Raw genomic sequence first — 22,569 nt, forward strand, 5'->3', positions numbered from 1 at the left:
GCATGTTGATCAGTGCCTGTGTAGGAGGCTGAATTTCATAGGCTGTGGTTTTCTTCATTGCAGGGGAAGAGCGCTAAAATCACAAGCACTCAGCAGGGGAGCTCACTGCTTTTCTTTTAAATTTGCAAAGCCGACGTGCAGATTTCCATTAGTCCGTTTACCCTAATAATTTGTTCAAGGCCACGCCCATTTTTGAGAAAAACACCAAAAAAAATAACTGTCTTTTTTTTTTTCTTTCTTTTTTCCTTCTAATAGCTTGATCTTCGGAGCGATCACATGCTTCACTGGCTTCCTGGGTGTAATCACAGGAGCTGGGGCAACCAAATGGTGCCGGTTAAAAACCCAGCGAGCTGATCCTCTTGTCTGTGCTGTTGGCATGCTAGGATCAGCCATCTTCATCTGTCTGATCTTCGTTGCTGCCAAGAGCAGCATCGTGGGAGCCTATGTAAGTACAATGCTTTGCATATGGCAGTCTTACCCTCCCTCCCAAACTCCTTAGAAGACTGTGTGCATTGTGCCCTGCAGGAGCCCTGAGATGCTGGTGTTGCTCTCCCCCTTTGGAATGTCCTTCACTTTGCCTCTTGGCATTTTGGCTCTGTCTAGATGTGCCTGGAGGGGAAAGGATGTCTCAAGTACTTACGCCCTCACTAGCTGTCATCAGCGTTTAGAGCTGGGGGTTTAGCTCGTGCGTGGAAACCCACAGTTCCCTGCCTTTGGGCTGTTCTGTCTGTACCTCTCTCCATACCTCTGCCGCTCTTGCTTAATGTTTTTGGTACAGGAAAATTGGCCACTTCCCTTACAATAAGGGTATTGTAGCTGCAGTGGTACCAAATTATAATTACAGTATAATTTGTCTGTGGGCATGCTTTTGGCTTTTGGCTGTGTGTTAGTACCATTAATTTCCATAAGTAGGTAGCTTGCTGCAGACCAATACTAATTACCATGTCGTTTCAGTTTGTTCCTATCTGTATTACCAGAGCACCTGAAAGTCCTACTCATAGCCCAGGAACCCACAATACTTGATGCTGCGCAAATGCAGATTAAAATGTGGCCCCTCCCAGGGTGTCTGTAATCAAAGTATATCAAAAGAAATCAGATAGATCCAGGCACACTGAAGGAAAAGGGAAAAACTCCAGTGTAATAATCCAGCCTCAGGCCAGGATCTTGCTTTTGCTAGGCAGTAGAAATCCAGCATACTGAATCCATACTGAACAGGTCCCGGGTTCTGTTTCAACGTGCTAGAGAGAAGCCTGGGACCTGGGAGGAGTTATTGAAGGGGAGGTGTGAGATGGTTGGAGTAGTGGGATGATTTCCGAAAGCCCACCCTTAGCTCCCACGCTGCAGTGTGCGCTCCACCCAGCATGAGAATTCATCGACAGTTAACCAAGCAACCAACCTGCTGCGGTTGTCTCTCTGTATTTCTAGCACTAGCCTAGCCACCGTTATTTTCTCAGTATTTCAGTAACTGCCATTGTTATGGGGGAAACAGAAGAAAGAGTGAAAGTTTAAAGGTGTTTAAGACAGAACCAAGAGTGCCTGCTCTGGTTATTTCGAATGCGTCGGAAGGAGATTCGATCCGCTGGTTTGTGGCATGGTCTAGAGCTCACCTTTGCTTCGGCAGAAAAATGATCACCTCGCACAACCTGTAAGAGGGTGTTACTGGTTGGCCAAGCGTTAACCCTCCTGTCATCGTCGGCCGTCTCCGCGTGAAGAGACCTGTCGCGTCTCTCCGCCTGCCCCTCCCCTCCACCTCTCTGTGCAGCCAGACCTGTGATTTTCTCCTTTCTCAGACCTGATGACAGACACATTGATTTGTGGCGTTTAGTCTCTTTATGCAGAAACTCCTCCCTTTCCAAGCTGGAAATACCATTTTCAAAAATTTTGCAACAAAAGCTGGTTAATGGTCTCATTTTCATCTTTTTTCTTTTTTTTTTTTAATGGCTATGTGACTAATCCACATTGTGTAAATATATAAATATAGATGGTATTATATAACCAATCTTAGAAACAATCGATTTTATTACGCATGAGCAGTAAATCCATTAAAGAGCCAGTGACTGGCGGAGGCAGTTATGCCTGTGTACGGAGGGGGCGTGAGGAACACGGGCCCCTTGGCAGGTGCTGTTGGCTGATACATACCTTCGCTGCAGGCGGCCCTGCCTCTCCGCAGCCCTAAATACGCTTTCTCTGCTGCTGGAAGCCTGATGCGTGGAAAGCAGATAAGAGTCTAGTTAACGTGCTGACTGGGGAATCGGAGATCTGAACCCTCTTTATAGATCCTGCACTTGGCAGTGGGCAAGTTGTTTAACTTTGTTTTGCCTCTGCCAAGCCGTCTTCTGGTCTGTTCCCCAGCATGGTGGCATTCCCAGACCCGCACTGTGACTGTCCTTGCGCTTCTGGCATTGATCACACCATGCTAAAATTGAAGGGTTACTGGGTTTGGACCCCTCATTGCCTCAGAGCCTTAAAATTATCGCTTCCAAGCATTTTGATGGGTCCCCATGAGATGGTGTCGTGTCACACTGAGCTGTGGTGGCCACCGGATCACCATCTCCCTCCCCACTCTAGGTAACAGTCTAGAGTTTTTAATTTCAGCTAATACTGGCATCAGCGTAAATGAAGCGTTCAGCACTCCAGCAAGAATCGGCAGAGCCCTTGCTGTTTAATTTCTTGGCTTTTTTGGTCTTGTTTTTTCTTGGAAAAGACCTGCATACCCTTTGGCATGATCACTTTGTCCCTTACCGGCTGTCGGTTGCCTGCTCTCTGCCCCCCCTGCCCATGCCTACTTTTTCTCCCCTGCCCAGTCCTGTCTCGCAGGTGGGTTTGGTCCCTCAGGGCAGCAGCTATTCCAGTTCTGTAGCAGCCACTCCTCCCTGGAGCGGGTAGACAGACTTCTTTTTGTCATCCAGTCTTTTCACAGTAATCCAGTACATTGTTGGCAGTGGTAGAAGTGGCTGCAAAGGTGGAATAGAACAGCATTCTGTGTCACTTAGCTGCCCAGACGCGCTCGTATTTCTATCTTTTACTATCTTGCTTGGCTGTATAGTCCAAGCAGTTCATATTCTATTTTCCTTGCAGCCTGTGTATTTGTGTGTCGTAGTCCAGCTCCTTAGAACAGCAATTTACATATCTTTAGGTCCCAATCTTTCTGAAATACGTACTCTTTGAAATGCTGGGTTTCAAACCTGTCTCTTGGAACCCATTATCTCTATAGCATCATTGTATCGCACCACTCAGACAGTTCAACAGCAGATTTCAGACTACTTTAAGTTTCCAAATGACTGGAGAGACACGCTTTGCTTTGCCGTCCTTTTGACACCGTTCCAAGTTCCTGTTGTACCTCAATTTCAGCGTCTATTTCAATTCCTCAAAGACATTTTATGATCTTGCAGAAACAGCACCTCCCAGGGTAAAGCCTTGCTGTAGAGCTTGTACAGCATCTCAGGCTGAGGGACTTTGACGTGACATGGTGTTGGTGACTTACCTGCTGCTGAGGCATCGCTATTGCCCAACACTGAGATGGAGTTAGACTTGCTTGACATTCCAGAGCACGTCTGGGAGTCGTGCCCATCATTTCCAAGAGAAATACAGATAACGAAGCTGTAGACAGACAGGCACTTTGCAAATAGCCATGGAAGGAGTTTATAACCTGCTTAGATCTCGCTGTGAGAGCTGCTGGTGCGACCACTCTGAAACTACTTCACTTATCATTTTGGGGAATCAGAATTTGCTACTTGGTCGCATAAACAGAAGACTTAAATTCTGTCAGCTCATCACAGATGAGCAACTGGACACCAAATGGAGATGGTGAGATATTCTGCAACAAAGCTGGACTGGGGAGAGGATGTATCTCTCGAGCTGAAATCTCAGTGTAAAATGAGGCTTTGAAAAGTGCGTCAGGAGTCAAAACCACCACCATTTCAGGAGCTATTGATCTGTCTGGAGCTGCCCTATTTGCAGTAAGCATCCCTAGATCCTCTCTCCAGCAGAAATGCCACATATCCTCATATGCCCTTTGCAGTGGATGAACTCATTTTTATAAATCCTCATTAGCAGCTGAAGGACAGACTTTTTTTAACGTATCTTTTGTCCTACTTTTTGATCTTCCTCTTGTTCCTCTTTTCCTTTTACCAGTATCCACGTATTAAGCACGTGTTTCACAGAAGTGTGTTGGGTGAAACACGCATTCAACAATCAAAACTGGTGCCCTCTGAAATTTGTAGCATTTCAGCGATTTATTTATAGGACTTGTGCTGAATTCCTGCAGAAGGGGGCAAGTTTTACGTGCTGTGTGTAACAATTCGTATGTGTCTTACGTGTATGTAATTTCTGTAACCTTAAGGCAGGCAGTTGCCTGTTTGCAGCACTGCATGGACAGGCAGGGCATGGGGATGCTGCGTGCAGAAGTGCGATTACATCTTTCCCCAGCTCAGTTTAACGTTTCCAGCCGCAGAAGCCCAGCAAGAGCAGCAGCAGAGCTGTAGTAGGACAGATTTCAGCGCAGGTCCCGAGAGCCCACCTGGCACCCTGCTGTCTCCTTGCTACATGACACATGGCTTCAGCTCCCGTCATCGGATCTGAGGATCCTGTCACCTTGATTCCTTGGATCCGTGTTTCTTAGCCTGGCAGTCGTCATTTCCAGTGAGAGCCAAGTGCAAGGCGGATCAGTGGACAGTGGGAAAATGGAAGGAGGAGGTTTCCTTGCTGACCAGCTGGGCCGTAATGACTGGCTCAGACACCATCAAGGAGGAAGCAGATCCAGTCACAAAAAGAGGGGACAGGGAGGGAGAACGTGTGGGAAACAAAGACAATTTTAGAAACAAATAGAGGAAGCTTCTGTAGGTCAATGCGTAAGACTTGCTAAATACAGCAAACTATTCCGGGCAGTGACACGATTGTCGGAGGGGTTTAGCCAATCTCAACCAGTGTGTGGGAAAGACAATTGTGGTAGTCACGTCAGAGCCAAAGCTGCTGATCTTGGAGGTCCTTCTCCTGCCCCAGACTGCGCCTGTGCAAGCAAGAGGTTCTGGGATGGTGACGGGGACTGTCGGCCCCTCGGAGCTCACATGGACACCACCAAACAACATCCCTCCGAATGTTTCCTCAGAGCAAAGTGTACCGTGTATTTCTTGCTGGCTTTCTTTCATTAATGAATTGTAGCCTATTCAGCATAACAAAAATTGAACATAAGGCAATTAAAAAGGGAACCTTCAGTTACCGGAATCCAAATCTCCATGGCTGTTATCTCCAACTACCAATAGGGATCTCAGGAGTAATGTTTTCTCTGTAGGTGCCACAAAAAGAAATGGGTTAGCTGGGCAAAAAGTAACCTTTTGGGGGACATCTAGTAAAGGAGTTTTGCTTGCCTTCTTGCTGGTGGGGAGCAGGGAGTTGGTTTTTACGATCCTGGTTATTTACGTAGCATTTCATCTAAGTGTTCTGCTCTTCATAATACACAAAAGAAGAGAGAAATGTGTGAAAGGTATTCCATCCTTGTTTTTTCATTGTGTTGAACCTACATTTCTTTGTTAAATTGTTAAACTGCAGCATAAAAGCAAAAGTTTCATGATCGAAATATGGGTAAAAAGCTTTTTGATGAAGGCAGTGCTCCTCCCGAAGCCGTGTCACCTTTGCTCGATTGGACTCAGTGATGAACATTGTCTTTTAATGATGAGGCCAGGTTAAATTAGTTTGTCCTTTTGATCATTTCCAGTTCTTCAACTGCTGTGTTGGTAGAACCATTTAGTGAACTGCACCAGGGAACTGATTTAGGTTGAAAATAAGAAAAATAAACAAAACAAAACAAGCCCCTCTTAACCTACCTCCCCCCAACGAAAGATTCTTTGCTCCGTCTCAGTTTCCTGGTCCGAATCCCTGCTTGGCTCTGTGGTACCAGCCCAACTGAGAAGGCGGGATGGGATGGGATGGGAGTAGGTGAGGAGGGAGTGCCAGGGGTCGGAAGGATACGTGGTGGATCTATATACCACACCAACACAAAAAGAAGCACTCATCCCACTATATACACAGGGCTTTTAATGTATCCTGTTGGCAATCTTCGCAGAGTCAAGAGTTGTATTTCACCATAAAATGTTGCGAAACCCACGCTGAAGTCCTGTCCCGACTGTACGTAGATAGCACCAATGGAATTCTTAAGTTGTTATAGTGCCCAGACCTATATCCCCCTCAAACCGGAGGGCAATATGCAAGCAGGGGATGGAAGGGACCTTGTGCACAGTGGGTGGGGGGCCTCATTCCGTTTGCTACAAAGCTTAACACGTAACTTAATTCCTAGTGATGAAGACACCTGTATTTTGGGGAGTTGTGGCCTTCTTACCTTTTCTAACTGGCTTTTTGTAACCGAATGATGCGAGTGTGGAAGCCCAGGGCTGTCTCTTCTTGCTGGCTTCTCACGTTCTTCTGTTACCAAATGTGTCAGCCTTTAATTTAGCTGCCCTGTAGATCATAAACAGTTTACACTAATGAAGTTGCAGGCCAACTCCGAGCTCTGATAAAAATCTATAGTTTTCTAACATTCAAGGTAAACCACAAAAGCAACAAAGAGTGTTTTGTGTAGGTTTGAAACAAATAAGCAACAAAAGAAAGTATGTGACAGGTTGTTTTTCCCTTGAATGTCAAGTGAATAAATTGTCTCCTTTTTGTGTGTTTTGTTACAACAGATTTGCATTTTTATCGGAGAAACTCTTCTGTTTTCAAACTGGGCTATCACAGCAGACATACTAATGGTGAGTGTACTTTGGAACAGCATCTTTCTCTTCTGGTGGCCAGAGCAGGCTGTCAGCTCGCAAGAACAACCTAAAGTTCACCATTTCTTCCAAATGCCTAACCTCTACTTCAGCCTGCCTTTCTCTCCCTCTCTCTCTTTCTTTCTTTCTTTCTTTTTCTTTCTTCCTTTCTTCCTCTTCTTTCTTTTCTTTCTTTTCTCTTCTTTCTCTTCTTTCTTTTCTTTCTTTTCTTTTCTTTCTTCTGAAAAAGGAAAGTGAGATAGAGCGAGAGAAAGGAAAAAATACTATTCTTGTCCTTTGTTCCAAGCCCCAATGAGAGGACATTTCCAGAAGGGACACCATTACTGAATTCAGATTGTTTCCCCAAATCTTAAGTTTTTGCACAAACCCCCATACGCAAAGAAATCAGCCAGCATTTCCTAATAGTCAGCACATTGGTGGATTTTGTTATCAAGAACTCAGCTTTGTTCTGCAGTAGGAAGTCCTTCCCTCCCTCCCTCCTCTGACCACAAAGGCAGGCTTGCACCTCTCTCGTTGGCTTAACTCCAGCAAACCCACCATTCAGCACACACACAATAGAAAAGCACCTCTGGGAGAGGAGAGAGGAAAAGAAAGTATAAAGAATTTTTGGACGATGTCCACCTTGTCCAAGAGGAAACGGTCAGGGACTTTTCACCTCATGTCCTTCATTTTCCATTCTTTCTCCACCATAGAGCTTTTTAAGTCTTTCAAGCCAGCAAGCTGACCTCACCAGCTAGATTTTCATATGAAATAGTCTGGACGTTTGTTAGAGCCTCGCATGTTTTGTAGATGCTTTCATCAGAGAGGTATGGAGCCTATCAAACATAGTATATGTTGAAATCCCATTGCGAGGGAGTTTACTTGTTGCTTATTGTATGAAAAAGAAAGAAACTAGGGCACAGAAGCATTACAGGACTTGCCCGAGGTCTTGTGGCAGGTTGTTGACAGAACTAAAAATATAATCAGTCTGACATCAATAGAAAACTCCCTTGACTTGTATTTGTTGCTTGTGCAAACATCAACGAGAAAACAATCTGGCTCAGTATTCCTAGATGTAAAGATAATAGTGTTGATATATTGATTCAGCGAAGAATTTCAAGCTTCTGCTTAAGTTCTGCTTATGATGTAAGTTCAAGGTTGTGTTTACATTTGAAGGTGGCTCTGTAGTTGCCATAACTGCGTTGCCTGATGAACTTTGAATCTTTAACTCATTTGTGCCAAGAATGCCTGGGAAGGTGGGGTGGGGTGGGGTGGTTAATTCCGCTTCTCTCGGGTGTGAATAAAGCATGGAGAAACAAAGGTTATCAGTGTACTTCAGTAGTGTTAGTTAGCTTTTAATGACTGAGGTTCGTTCCTCCCACCAGTTTAGTTTGAGTGGGACAGAGCTCTGCATGGGCTGGACGGGTGGTGACTCTGTTCTCACACGGGCTTTGCAGCTTGTGCTGAGTTCACGGCTGCCGTGGCCGTTCGGTAAGTGGTATCTCAACACTCAGAGAGATGTGCAGTCTACAGATGGCTGTGTTGAGGAAGAAATTACACTGCAATATTTGTAGCTGCTCATTACTGCCTCCTGCCAGAGCTTCCTGCTGCATCCTGCCGTTGGCTGTGATGGTCCCGGGAGCGCTCCCCCCTCTCTCTGGTCAGAATCAGCTGGTGGGCTTAAACAGCAGATCTTTTCTGTCCTTACTAGCACTGGCTGGAACAGGTAGGGGCTTAGCCATGGAGCACGCATGCGGTCCTGCAGCAACGACTCTCAAAAGAGCAGCTGGAGGGAGGGTACCTGTCGGATGTGCTCAAGGTCCTCCGGAAAACCTGTGCCAGAGAGAGCTGGAACTTGGCCTGGGTTGTCTCAAGCTAACCCCAAAAGACATTTTTCAACCGACCACTTTGTTGTATCAAGCGCACTAAGGATGCCATTGTTGTCCCGTTTTAATTACTGAGAATTTTTGTATTGATTTCAATGTGACTTCAGCATCTTGTACCTTTTTAATAGCTTTTGTAGGGTTTGCCGTCTGTCTTATGTCACCAGCATCCCGTAGTCAGTTCCGTTTTACAGGGATGCATTCACAGTTATTTATGTTGCTTTAGTGCAAAAGAACTCTGTGAGAAATGACTGAAAATAACTGGAAATCATTTCTCCGTTCCAATTTCCAAAACACAGAAAAGAAACTAAAACCATGTTAAAAATTGGGTTTTGGTAATTGATGCCAGCTCTTAAGCTAGCTGTTCTCTTGTGCGGTTAGAGGAATGAACCAAGTGCCATAGCTAAAGCCCAGCTTGATGCATTATCAGCACGAGTAGACCTATAAGATTGCTATACAGATAAACGTAAACATCCAGACATCCACTCAGACCAATGCCAGCCTGTGAACAGACGGGCCGAGGTGCATTCGTATCACCCAAGGGGTTTGAGGGGACGTTTAGTCAGACGCCAGGTGAGAGACAGGGCTATAACCGTGTTTGACAGGCAGCTTTATAAGACGTCCTAGCCAGAGAAAGGTGTGGATATGCTTTAGCGAGACGCACTTTAAATGTTTGGCAAATTAATTTCTACTGATTACTATTTATTTGTTGTAATCAGAAGTGTGTCTGTTCTTGCCTGAGGCTGGCAAAGAATTTAAAAGCATTATTATCGTAAGCTTAACAACACTTTCATCATATACATAAATATTACCCTGTTTTCGTGGATAAAAAGCTCTCGATACTGTCTGAACACTGTTCCCACTGATTTCATTATGCCAGAAGTGAGGCTTTTTGGAAACTGCATCCCAGGTGACTTAGCACAGCTCTCCCAAGAATTACGGATCTCATGACTGCTTAAGAACCCTATCTGGCGAGTTGGTGAGCATCTTCAGAGGTTTTACAAGTTTAATTTCCTTGGCAAAACAAGGGTGTTTGCTTATTATCTTCAAATTTAATTGTTGGCTCTTCTTAGCTTCGTGCTTCCGTCGCACCTGCTGTTGCCAGCGCAGCGCTGGGCGTGCAGCTCCTCGAATGGTCTGCAGCAAAAGGTGCTGGGGGCTGGCTTTGAGAAACTGTCAGCGCTGCAGAATGTACGGCACATTTTTAAAAGGCTGATATTTGTTCCAAATGCAAATTTGTACAAAACAGGCCTTACTCTCCTGAGTGCAACTCTCCCAGTCTCCTCCCAGGCACATGCTCAGATGGTGCTTTGGGAAGGGGGGATGGTTCTTTCGGAGCATGCTAATTATGAAGCAGATTTTATCAACCATCTTTGCAAATTGGCCTCAAAATTACCAGAAGCCCAAAGTAGCATTAAAACTGCCTTGTAACAGCAATAATGAATGAGCTTCATTGCAGCAGGCAAGTGTGTAACATTGAGACGTGCTGAGTGCTTGGGACTTTGTGGAATCTGGTCCTAATAGTGGGGTTTTTCCTCCATAGCACATCTCAAAAATAAAGGTGATTGACAGAGGCTTGGTGGCATCTCTGCGTAAGAGCCAGTAGGCGATTTAAAGGCCTCAGCTGTTGTGATCACAACTTCTTTAGGTCTTTGCTGAGAAAAGCCATCCTCCAGTTTATGCAAAGTCCCGATGCCCATGCAGAAAATGCTCTGCATGTTTATTTTTTCTTTTAAAACATTAGTTCTTCCTCAATGATCATGAGCTGCCGTGGAGGAGAGTAGCCTTGATGTTTTGCTGTGGAGTCAGAGTCTTCCTTTAGGCTTGAAACAGGCGTGGACTGGAGCTCAGTGTGCTGTAGGCACGGAGGAACATTGCTTTTGTTCTGATTACCTTCCCTACACATAAAAAACAATTCTTTATGTAGTATACAATACTGCCGTATTTTTACAGCCGAAGATAAGTACCACTCCCAGAAGTCCACGTCGTTGCGTCTCCCACCGTGCCCCCACGCTGCTGCGTGCTGGGGTTTGGGTTTTAGGGCAGGGTGAGGAGTGCCTTTGAACGACGGCACAGGGCTCCTGCCCCGGAGGGATGTGCCAAGGGCCGGCTCTGCCGTTCTCCGGTGGGCCAGGGGATGCGGGTGGATGTGTGCTGCTCCGGCTTGTGCTGTGATTTGGGTGGATGTGTGCTGCTGTGATTTGGAGACCAGGTCAGCCTCCTTTTACTTCATTTGAAAGTGGCTTTTTTAGACAGTGTCTGCCTAGCCTGAGTGAAGGGGCGCTCTCAGGCTGGTTTCCCTGCATCACAGCCTTTGCCTTTTCTGAACAGTAGTTACAACAGGGAGACCATGTCCAAGCTCGGTCGGCGGCTGGAGTGGAGTCAGCAAGCGTTTTCTTCGCCTTTGGTGCTGAAAGAGGCCGGCATGCCTTGTCCTGAAGATTACTGGCTGAGCCAGAAAGAGCAGCAAAGTGCTGTAGAGTAGCGTTTTCTACCCGGGATTAGACATAAATATAAGGACTTGCCTCTTTGGCACGTGGCCTTTTACTGGGAGCAGGGTGATCTCTCCTTGGCTTTCCTTGTTTCAGACCAACTCATCCTGCTGCTTTCGCTCCAGGAAGGGGATGTCAGCAGTAAACCCTGGCCTTGCTGAACCTCTCTTTAAAGGGGAGAGGTTTGCCAAAGCGGTTTGGTCAGGCTCCCTGCCCATCCTCGGTGCTGCCGGCCTCTCAACCTGGAGTCAGAGATGAGCCAGGATCATCCCACGGGCTTCTGCCGCGGCTGCTGTGGCTCTTCCACCTCCAGCTTCTGTGGGACGTTTAGACCAGGCTGTGTATGGTTTGAATTTGGGTCTGATTTAGAGCTGTAATTTACTGCTGTCTTCCTCGAACAGTAGATAATGTGTGCTACCAACTACTTCCTCTCATCAGAATAAAATTTTTTTTAAGCAGGGATAGGGTGGAGTATTTGTTTTTTTGTCTTTTGGAGATGCTGGTTTCAGCCTTTTTTTCTTTCCAATATTTTTTTAGAGCAGGAGGAAAAATCTCATGTTCGTTTGCTTGCCACATGTTGTGGTTTTGGTTTGGGGAAGGGGGTGGTTGTCACTTGAATTTCAGGCTAAATTTACTGAGTTTTGGCACTTTATAGTGTCCAACTTCTTTAGCTAGGCAAACTGAAAACTTGCTGGAAATTGTATTGCTACTTGCAAAACTACATGGATGCATAACACAGATATACATGCAAAATCATGTATAATACATGTGCGCGTGTATTCGCGTGTGTAAGTGTATATACACACGCACACGATGGAGGTATCATTCAAACGTCTTTCTCCAGCTGGCACCAATTCACTGCCACTCCCTGAAAATGGTAAGTTTTGAATAAATTTGCCATTCCCTTTGTCATTTTGTTAAGAAAATGGACAGAATGTAGAGCCAGGCAGGCTTTCCTCTGCAGATTTATTAACATAAACGTTATAGAAAGAAAAATATTTTAACATAAGTTTAAAATTCCCTGTTTCACAGACCTGCACAGCTCTGGACTCTTGAATTAGGTAGAATCTCACCTTATCTTCTCCGATGCCGGTTTCTGAAACAGCTCTTGCGGAGTGCTTCTCCAGTGCACCTGGTGAACTGGGCCAGGTGGGAAGAAGAACAATAACTCTTTTTTTTTCCTTTTCTTCCATCTAATCTATCCAGGTTGCCCCCATTACCCTGTGTCTTTGGGGAGCGGTAATGAATTGCGTGGCTCTCCTACTGCTTCACAGTGTGACCTTCAGTACGTTTCTGTCTCTCTAATAAAGTCTAGACCTTATTTTCCTCCTGGGATTTCTGCGAGCCTTCCAGTCTTGTTTTGAGCTCCCGGGTGGCACAGGAGGACGGTGCCTGCCAGCTGGCTGCCGCGGAGCTGAGCATCTTTTGCTCTTCTGTTGCACAGCAGTTCGGCCGGGAACCCAGTTAACGTGTGCCGTCAAGGTGCATTAGCAGCCTGCATTTGCAGCTTTGGCAAACCAGTAATGAAAGAACCGGCAGGTCATTCTCCAAGCACGTGTTAAAACCCTAAGGAAAAGCATTTAATCTGATTTTACCCATCGTTCTTAATTGTATCTGCTTGGAATGCGATGGTCATTCTAAATAGGCATCAGCGCTCTTCTAGTGTGGATTTTCTCAGTGCTGTTTCTTTTCTTTTCTTTCCCTTCCCTTTTTTTAATGGCTCTCTCCCCTGCAGACAGGGCAGCTCCCCTTCCCTGTGTTGAAGCCCTGAAACGGTGCTCCAGCTCCTGTGCCCTGAGGTACGCGGCTGTGGAGCGGCGAGTTCTCCCTACCCCGGGCAGCTAAGGTGAATTCGTCTCTGGGTGTCCCTGGCTGGGGATATGCCAGTCCAGAAATGTCACAACTAATAAATGACTTCAGGAGAGGCTTGCAAGAATGAGTGGAAGTCTGGGAAGGCTAAAGACAGGCTAAAGGCAGCCCATGAGAGAGAAGGGGGAGGAGGAAAAGGGATCGTGGTCTACAAATAGCGAAACAAGAGTCATTTCTGGCAGGGCAGATAGCTCGGCAGAGAAACAGAAAAAGGCAGGGCAGGATTCAGTGCTTAGAAGTGGAAACAAAGCTCAGTTGGATTTAGAGACCTATTGAATTCTTCAGTACTTTGCAGCATTTCAACTGAGACAGGGTCAGTTTCTAACCTGGGATATGTGGACTTGATGCAGATGCTCCTGGTCAGCTTCTTTCACTAGTTTTATGCAGGAAACAATTACTTTTTTCTGCTTCTAAATGCGTTATAAGATTGAGGTCATCCCACAGGATGGGGATTTGTTGGGTTTTTTCTTTTTTAATCTTTCATCCCTTCCGTGGTTAGGGCTCTGTTTTCTGTGAGCTCTGGTCCCTTAATAAGGGAAATAATTTGTGTTTTCTACCGATCCCGTGTAATGAGACTGATTCTGCGTGACCTGGCTGCGGGTGTCATGTCCTGTGAGAGGAGCGGAGACCAAACTACAATATTTTGGCTATGGAAAATTTTCCTAATGTGTCTTTGTTACTTTTCACAAGTGGAATTGCAAATTTTTGAGAAAAAAGTGAAGCGGCTAGAGATGGAGTGGGAGGGGAGGATGCGTGACCTTTCATACTAATGTGAAATGCTTATGGTTTAGGAAACATAATGATGTGTTTATTATGGAAAACCTGCGGTGTCCCGGGTGACAGCAGAGCCCTTGCTGGGGGGGCTGGCGGCGCTGAGCTGTGTGCTGCAGGCAGCCCCCGACTTCGCTCGCCCCCTTGGCCAAGCAAAAACAGGCTGAGGAGCAAGAGCAGTGTCTCCTGTGTGGAGCTTTTAGTCAAAGTCGTGCATGCAGTGCCACTGAGGGGAGTGCAGACCGGACTCAGCCTGCCCTCAGCACCTGCCGTCGGGAGCTGGGAAAGCTGGGACGGGCACCGGAGCTCCCCAGTCGCTCGAGCCACTCGTGAGCTGTGTCTGCCACCGACATCTGGGGGACCTTCTTCACGTTGTCCTGACCCGGGCATACACTGAGCGGTACAAGACGGCTGGACGCGTTCTTTAGTTCAGTTTCCTTATGTATTTTTTTTTCCTTTCCCTTCTTTGCAGTACGTGGTCATTCCGACACGCCGTGCAACCGCAGTGGCCTTGCAGAGTTTCACTTCGCACCTCCTGGGAGATGCTGGCAGCCCTTATCTGATTGGATTTGTAAGTGCTCACAGCAGGTTTTGGCAGGGGTTCGCGCCTGTGTTTGTTTTTGTTTACTAAGTGCTTATCTAAAATGCCAAGTTAAACCATGCTGGGGAAGGAAGGCCCGCGTTTATCAGCAGAATGGGAAGCGATGCAGTGCAGTGCAACTTTTTTATATGCCTGTGTTATCTGTGGGCTTCAGTCCAAAGCTGGAAGGACCACTTGAGCACGAGAAGTGAGCTTCTAAATCTTTTTAGCCCAGGGCATTTGTAAAGCTTATGGGCAGCTCTGTGAAGGGAGAGCGGTAGCTTCTGTGGTGTGCACGTAGGTCCATTAGAAATCAGATTGGCACAGTCTCCTGTGTGTGTGTGACTGTTAATCTGGTCTCGTAAGCCGAGTATCTATTTATGGGTAGCAACGCGCAGCTGTTCTGACCTGCTCGTATTTTGAACCTGTTTTGTATGATAATAAATGATGGTGCAAAATCCATGGCAGGATGGCACGCATGTTCTGAGGTTTTTATTAGTATTCCTTTCTAGTGTGCATGTTTTGGTTTTCTATTAGTAGTATTTCTTTCCGTCACTGCTGCAGCTGTTGGCCTGGGTCTGACTGGAGATCTCCCTTATTGTGGCACCCTTACCCTGGTGCAGAGCAAAAAAAGACCCTGCTCCGAAAGCTGGCAACCAGAGAACGTTCTCAGTTGAAAATATGAGGCCTGGGAACTGCAATGAGGAAAAGAAATCTAGGTATACTGGGGAAATTGCTTTCCCATGCACCCCTCCGTGGAGTTTGGTGCACTGGGTTTCAGAGAACACAGATCATCGTTTATAAACTGTAGTAGCTTCCACGTAAAGCCCTAAGTGGCACCGCTGGTGGTGTGCTGAAGGTGCTACAGTTTTCCAGTGATGTGACCGGGATCTTCACGAGTCCCATCGCCTGAGAGAGAGAACTTTGATGTGCTCTTCCATCTTAGTACTGCTGTGTGACACAGCTGCTGGGTGCTCTGGGCTTTATTTTTTTTAAAACCCGTCATTTCTCATCTATTTATCCCATAGACACTGGTGTGTGTAGCTATACATATTTATTTATACATATATAATTTTGCATGTATATTTTTAATATACATAAATATTTACTCTTGAATGCCAGCTCCCAAAAATGATACAATTGCTCTGTAGCCCTCTGAAGTATACGTGAAGAGACAGATACAGATAAGGCTGAGTGGACCAAAGAAATAAGAAATATCTCATGAGAATAAATGTGCACAATTTGGCTTACCCTATATTTACTTCAGTGTTCTGGGTACCTAGGGAGAAAGGATCTTATTTTAGAAATTATTTGAAAGTGGCAAGAACAAAGGAATGAGTGGAAGAGACTGGTTTGTGCAGGGCAGGCGCCATGGGGAATGTCAAGGAGGAAAACGAACGAAGCAGGACAGCCTGCTCTGGAGGCTGGTGCTGAGGTGGCACCGGCAGGGTCCGAGATGCGGCCAGGCTGTCTCAGGTGACTCTGCTGCACGTTCGCCCTTTTCCTTACATAAGAGGGATGTCCGGGAGGAATGGTGAGGACCCAGAATGATTGCAATTAATCTTGAAAGTTGCCTAGGGCTCTTTAGTGTCACAGATTTAAAAAAAAAAAATAAAAAAAAAAATAGGGGACTTTGGTTCTAGAAAATAATGTGCCTTGCCCTACTAGTATTCGGAGATCAAGGAAGTTGTGAGTTACTTAAGGATGCCGGCCTGAAATACGCTTAACCCCAATTTAATAGCTGCCTTAGGCTTTCTTTAGACTGGGAAAATATTAATTATGATTTTGAATTACTCTTTTCTAATGCCGTACTTGTGGGGCAGTTCTCGTTCGGGAGGAGACTGCTCAGACACAAGGCTCTGTGGCCGGAGCGAAGTGCTGGTGTCATGGAAGGCGCCGGCATCCGTTTCTGTAGCCTCCGGACCGGCCTGGCTGACTCACGCTCCCTGCGCTACAGTGACTGGAAGGTCAGCTGCAGCTTTCACAGGACACGGGAAAACAAATAGTATTTAGAGCGAAAGGACAAACAGCCGATTTCTCCACCAGAGCTGAGACAAGCCATCGACTTGACTGTTGAAAACCGCAGGTGTTTGTCATTGGAATTGTCCGGCCGTGTTGTAGGATGGAGACCTTCGTGCAGGATTGAAATCTCCCTTGGGCAGGTTACAGAAGTGCTTTGGATTATGACTAGGATTTTCAAGGCAGACCACTGGAGCTAAGCAACCTGCTCCTGTTGGCTTTAAGGGAAATTTGGGTACCGAATCCCACGGTCCTGGGAATCCCCAGCCTGAGGACAACAACTCCCAGTGCTGTTACTCCAGAGTTACCATGAAGCAGCCCAAGAGCAGGGGGTGGGTCTTGAAAGGGAGAGGCAGAAGATGGGATAAGTCAATGGACCTGCAGTAACAGGAGTGCTTGGAGTTGGTGAGACTCGGCCTCCTGGTCACGCAGGGTTCATCTGAGATCCTGAAGATCCACCCTTTCTTCTGACTGCTTACAGAATTACAATGGACGGTGTTTTGATCAAATATGGCTGGAATTGCACATAGTTTGGGGGAGTTCGTAGTGAGATTCCCTCTAGCAGTGCTCTTAATAAAGAACCAGACACCCGTGTCCTTGTAGGACTAAGCTGTTGCGGGCAGTTGTCTCTGATGGATACCAATAAATGTTGTATTGATCTTATAATCCTCATGTGGAACGCAGAAGGTACTTCACAGGTGCAGCCTCCTGCATGTGATCGCTCCCTTGCTCTGTGGGTGCCGTGAGAGCTGAAGGTCAGACTCAGCTTTTTCTGTAATCTTCCCCCAGTTCCAAATCTTGCAGTGCAGTTCCTTGTGATCCCCCAAAGCACCAAATATACGGCGGTGTTTGAAAGCTAAGTGGAAGGAAGCATGTGTGTATGGTTATTTTTCATGTCTCTTTAAATATTGACAACTTTTATTATTATGGTAAAAAGGCTTAAGATTGACTTACAAAGAAGTTATGCAAATGTAGTTTTAGGGTGGCAGCTGTAATTTGGGTGAGGTTTTACTACCTGCCAAGCACTGAGATCAATTACTGTAAATCAGTGCGGCCTATTCATTTGCAAATAAGAATAAGCATTGCTGCAGTATTTCATTAGACGAGACAGCTTTTATTTCTAGATAACTGTAACTTTTTCAGAACCTTTGTGATAACCTGCAGAGTTTAAATAATTCCTGTTTAACAACTTGGAGTATAACGCCGTGCTTTATTCTTCGGGTAGTCAGTGAGAAATTTCACCTGTTCAGTGCATTACGCCCAAATGTCTCCAGCAGTTTCCCATCTTTGAAAGGTCCCACCGTGCGGACACGGTTGCTGAAGCAGTGAAGAGAAATACCCCAAATCCCACCACTCATGTTGAGTATCAAACAAAGGTCTTCTGGCTGCCCTGCCTGTGCCCGAATACCTAGGCAGCGATTCAAACTCGGAAGAGCTGGTGGAGGTAGCCAGCAGCAGAACGTGAAATGCAGTTAACTCTTCTCAGGCTGTGCCACCTCTTTGGTTATAACATTGGTTATAAACTTTCTGGTTATAACTTTGTTGCCCTTTAAAATCAAATAATTGTAAGAAGTGCCAGTGAGCCCGTGCTTACGTGTTCATCTGCGCACAGGCCCGCATGGGCCTGTCTTCCCTGTGCAGGGTTTGCGTTATTCCTTCCCACAAACCGCGGTCGTCCCCACTCGCTCTTCTTTTGCTTTAGGAAAACTGAGTGCCAGGTGGTCATTTCTTTTCGTTTGAGGCTGTGCTTTGGTACTTTTTCTTTCCTTCCCCCAGGTCTGTCATTTGCCTCCTCTCTGAGCGCCGCAGTGCTTCCCCCTCCCATCCTTGCCTTGCTTCTCCCCCCGGCTGCCATGAGACTCGGGCACCGACCGCAGGCTTCGCTTTCTCTACCCGTGCCAGGGAAATGGCTGTTGTGGGCACACACTGTCCTGGCTGCTCTGCCGCTGCTGGCTCTCCTCTTAGCTCCCTGCTTTATTCAATTCTGTCTCACCTCCCCTGTGCCACCATCCATCATGTCTAGGGATTGAAACCTGTCTGTATCTGCTTGTCACCTGGCAACATCAACGTGTGAAGGACGGTGTTTTAAAGTGCCAGAGATCAGCTCTCCTCCACCAGCACCTCCTGATGGGCCAAGAGCTACTCCCTGTACTCTGCTGGTGGTGGCACCCGGCTGTCCTGACCTCCTGGGCTGCTGCATCTTCAACTTGCCCGAGGGACACAACCTGCAGCCGCTCCGGCCAAGCAGTGTCAGGACAGCATGCCACGGTCTGGCAACCGGCTCTGTGACGGGGGGACCCCATGGCTCCTCTGCGTGCTGCGGGCCATGAGAAAGTTCTCCCCGTCTGTCTGTCCCTGGTTCTGCAAATGGCAGCGTTACCTGCACGGCTGGGTCTCTGGTGGCCTCCTCTCGGCAGACCCCGCCGACGGACGCCGTGTGGGTTTGCAGCACCCAGACGTGGTGCTTTGCCCGGCAGCGGAGACACACGTGTCTGAACAGGCAACTTCTCCCCCAACAGCCCCCTCTAGGAAAAGGGCAGTTAAACGACACGTGGGCGTAGCGCTGAGGGACGTGGCTTAGCGGGGGTTTTGGCAGTGCGGGGTTAACAGTTGGACTCGATGAGCTTAAAGGTCTCTTCCAACCAAAACAATTCTACGATTCCATGACCTTGTAATTAATTGTTAGCAAATTGGAGCTGTTCCGTTTTGAGGGGGTTTTGTGCAGCTCCTAATACTACCTGAAAAAATTTTAAGAATAAGCCCGTGACTTGTCACCCTTCACTTTTTCTCCCTTCCCCAGGTTTCTCCTGTGAGCAGGCCGATAAACTAGATCTAATGAGCTACTTAAATAGCAAGAATGCTAATGACCTTCCTTTAGCAAGTAGTTAGCAGAACAGTGTTAATTATCACTGGTGCAGAGTATCAGGGAAGGCAGATCAGCATTTGATTAGGGGCAACTCAAGAAAAATTGTAGTAAATGCAGTAATTAAGATACTTTTTTAAGGAAAGTTATAATTGGAGGTGCAGATTTCACAGCCGCCTTGTCCCAGTTTGAGACAGCCTTTTTGCTGGTTTGGTTTCAAAGGTGTTTACCCATCCAAGTAAATATATCTGTATGGAAAGTAGTTCTGTATGTAAAGACTTGCCTGCCTGAGGAAGTGGAATTCATGCATTATGGTTTAAAATTCATATGTTATGGTTTAAAATGCTATGGCTACTTCAGAGCAGATACGTGGACATGCTTACTCTGGAGTAACATTTTTTCCAGTTCCATTTCCTAGATTATAACAGGCCATGGTCTGTTGGGGCTCAAATCCGCTGCTGTCTGACTTACAAAGGCGGGTAGTGGAATAAGGTGGATGGTTGTGATGTGGTGCTGCCGTCTAGGCTTTTTGTCCCTGTCTGACCCGTGCAGCCATTCCTCAAATGCAGCCCGTTACGTGCTTGCCGGTGACGACATCCCGCTGGCCCTTCTGCCACAGCAAGGGGTGAGATGAACTTTAGTTCAAAAAGGGCAGCATATCCTCTAACAAAAACGTGCAAAATGTTCTCCTAGCATCACTCCGTTTTACGGACTATCAGCAGCTGTTCCACCGCTGTTGAGGGATTAAGGATGGGACAGAGGTCTCCGTCGCCTTGTCTTCTGCAGCATGTTGGTTTCTGTTATTTATGGTATGTGTGAGTGTGTATAGGCAGCATCTTCCATCACCTGATGGAGTCAGTAGATGAAATGTGATACACATTCATGTTTTTTGTTGCTCTTTGTTTCTTTACCGAGTGCCAGCTGCTTGACGGGTGTTGTGCAGCCCTAAGGGTATCACTCCCCCCATAGAGATCTTCCCCCGCCTTCATGCGTGCACGTGGCCCAGATTGTGGGGGGTAAAATGGGACTTTACCCTCGCAGTCTGACATCTGACACGCGTGTGGCAGGGAAATACTGCCAGGAAGAGAGCCCCCAGCCCCTCATCCTTGTTATCTGCTTCTTCAAGCAGCAGCTTTCAGTTGAGGATTTCTCCGGTCCTGGCTGAGCTGAGTAATTAAAAGCACAGAAAGGCCAAATCTTTGACACGGCTGTCAGCTGCAGAAAAAAAAAGGGGGAGAATTAAGCACCTGGAGACCAATCCGCAGAGGATTTACCTCCACACTGCGATGGGCTAGCAAGCTTCCCACTTCTGATGACTCTGCAATGGACGAGATTTAAATCTGCCCTAAAAAAAACGGAAAGACTTCCCATATATAAAAGGCTCTTTGCCAAGGGTTCTCAGCCTGTTCTGGTTTTCTTCCAGAGCTGCCGTTCACCTGTCATTTCCCGTGACTTCGGTTACAAGTGCAAGTTCTCAGTATTCTTGATAAACGGACGTTTAAAGTGTGTAGAAGTATATCATTAAAGAAAGCCCAGAAATCCAGAGCTGGTCATTGTTTCAGCCAAGTAGTTCAAGGTCTGTCCCATCTGCTCTGTCACTCCTTTTCCGTGCACTAAAAATCTCATTAAGTAACGAGCTGCCAAGGACCCTGTAAACTCCCCGTACGGACACACAGATTTCATGGTGTGGAGCACCTTTCAGAAGGAGATGTCTAATGCCTGCAGCGTCGGGGGAATGGCTTCCTCCTCCTGGGACGCAGCGCCAGGGACGTGCTGCAAGGAGAGACGAGTGTCCTGGCCTCTTCCCCGGGGACAGGGATGCTGCTAAAGGGATGCTTCCAAGCGGTGGTCCCGTGCCAGACACCTTATCTCTACACCTAAGTGAGCACCTCCCCATCCCTACGCGTTTCAGTCCCCGTGCCCTGTCACATAGCCGTGTTCCTCAGTTCCACATTGCCCATGGTACAAGGCATCTCCTGCTGGGACAGGAGAAGATCCGGTGTCAACGTGTAGGCCAGACCTGGAGAAAAAGGCAGTTAATGACATGAAGAAAATAGACTTTCAGCCCTCTCCTGTTAACCAGGGCAAACACTGTCTGGAGGCAAACCTAGCACCAGGAGACGCGCAAAGTCCGTTTGCTGCCTTGCAAGCGGAACCCTTGGTGGAGTCTGTTCGTTTACTGCAGCCTCTTCAAGGAAGCGTCACTTGTTTACTGCAGCCTGGGAGGGGGCGCGAGGGCACAGGGCGATGAGCCCGCCCCAGGGGGAGCAGGGCAGCAGTCCTTGCTGCCGGTACTGCTGGGGCGAGCTCGGGCCCCAGGCACAAATGCAGGGTGTGGATATTGTCACCAGCCAAGTGCTGAACTTGTTTGCGATCTCAAAAGAACACAATTAAGATTAACAGCGTTTGGCTTTTTTTCCTGGAACACCCAAACATGTCAATGTTAAAATTGAAATCACTTTTAGAATATAATTGCTTTTATCTTTCTGCGGGTTTCAGAATGAATATCATAAAATAGTTGGCTTTTCTTCCTCTATTTATAATGTGTTTCTTGTGCCATTTAGCACAGTATAAATGTTTGTGCTCCCCCACAGGTCCAGCAATTTGTTTACTTTTACTTTATAAAATCCCTTGGTTTTGGTTTCTAGTCTTCATTTGTATTCATATTAGATTTTTTTAAAAAATCAAAGAAATCTCTCACGTGCACCTCTGAATTCGGAGTGGGTGAAGCCAGACAGTTATGGTGATGCTGCAGGGTTACAGGGAGCCTTAGGGAACCGTGCTGAAGAGAGGAGCCAGGGAGAACCTGTCCTGTATCACACTGCTGATAATGAAAATCAGGTATTTGTGCCAGACACTGCAGTGGAAATGTCCTTTTATGTAGCAAGATTTGTGCCCAAGAGGCAACGTCAGGAATTTAGAAAAATCAAGCAATTGCAGAGGAAGTGAGATGCGTGACTCAGCAATGAGACCGGGTAGATGAAATGATGATTTCAAAGATGCTGTTACCAATACTTTTTCTAATTAGTAAATCAGTTTAATTTAACCGCTCGTGCTGTTCAGGAGGGACAGTATCCCAGAAACAAGCCTCTTCCCAGGCCTTCAGCGTGCCTGAGCTTTTACTGCATCGATAGCCTCTCCAGTGTTCCCAAAAACACAGCACGTGCTTCCCAAGAAAGGTAATGAAGTTTGCCTTTTTTCCTTCATTGTCTTCTGCGCTCAGACTGAGACACAGAGATCTTGGGTTTTTGGATCATGCTGTACTGTTTGTTCTCCGGAAAGTGGGCATTTTCTCTAGCTGGAGTCCATCCAGCTGGCTGCCACCGGCTGAACACACGCCATTTGTATT

The 22,569-nt window shown here is 46.7% G+C and overlaps 1 protein-coding gene across 2 annotated transcripts in view; it reads left to right on the forward strand.

Annotated features, from left to right (window-relative positions):
* The window catches only part of LOC128912640 (sphingosine-1-phosphate transporter SPNS2-like), a 141,277-nt gene that overhangs the window by 93,072 nt on the left and 25,636 nt on the right, over positions 1–22,569 (forward strand). For both annotated transcript variants that reach the window (XR_008467708.1, XM_054208945.1), the window contains exons 8-10: positions 256–445; positions 6,678–6,743; positions 14,231–14,329. Coding sequence is in view for 1 of the 2 variants with exons in the window: in XM_054208945.1 (XP_054064920.1) it covers positions 256–445; positions 6,678–6,743; positions 14,231–14,329 (355 nt within the window). In the remaining variant the exon portion in view is untranslated. The remainder of the gene's footprint in view (positions 1–255; positions 446–6,677; positions 6,744–14,230; positions 14,330–22,569) is intronic.

This window comes from Rissa tridactyla, chromosome 7, assembly GCF_028500815.1.
Source record: "Rissa tridactyla isolate bRisTri1 chromosome 7, bRisTri1.patW.cur.20221130, whole genome shotgun sequence".
Lineage (NCBI taxonomy): Eukaryota > Metazoa > Chordata > Aves > Charadriiformes > Laridae > Rissa > Rissa tridactyla.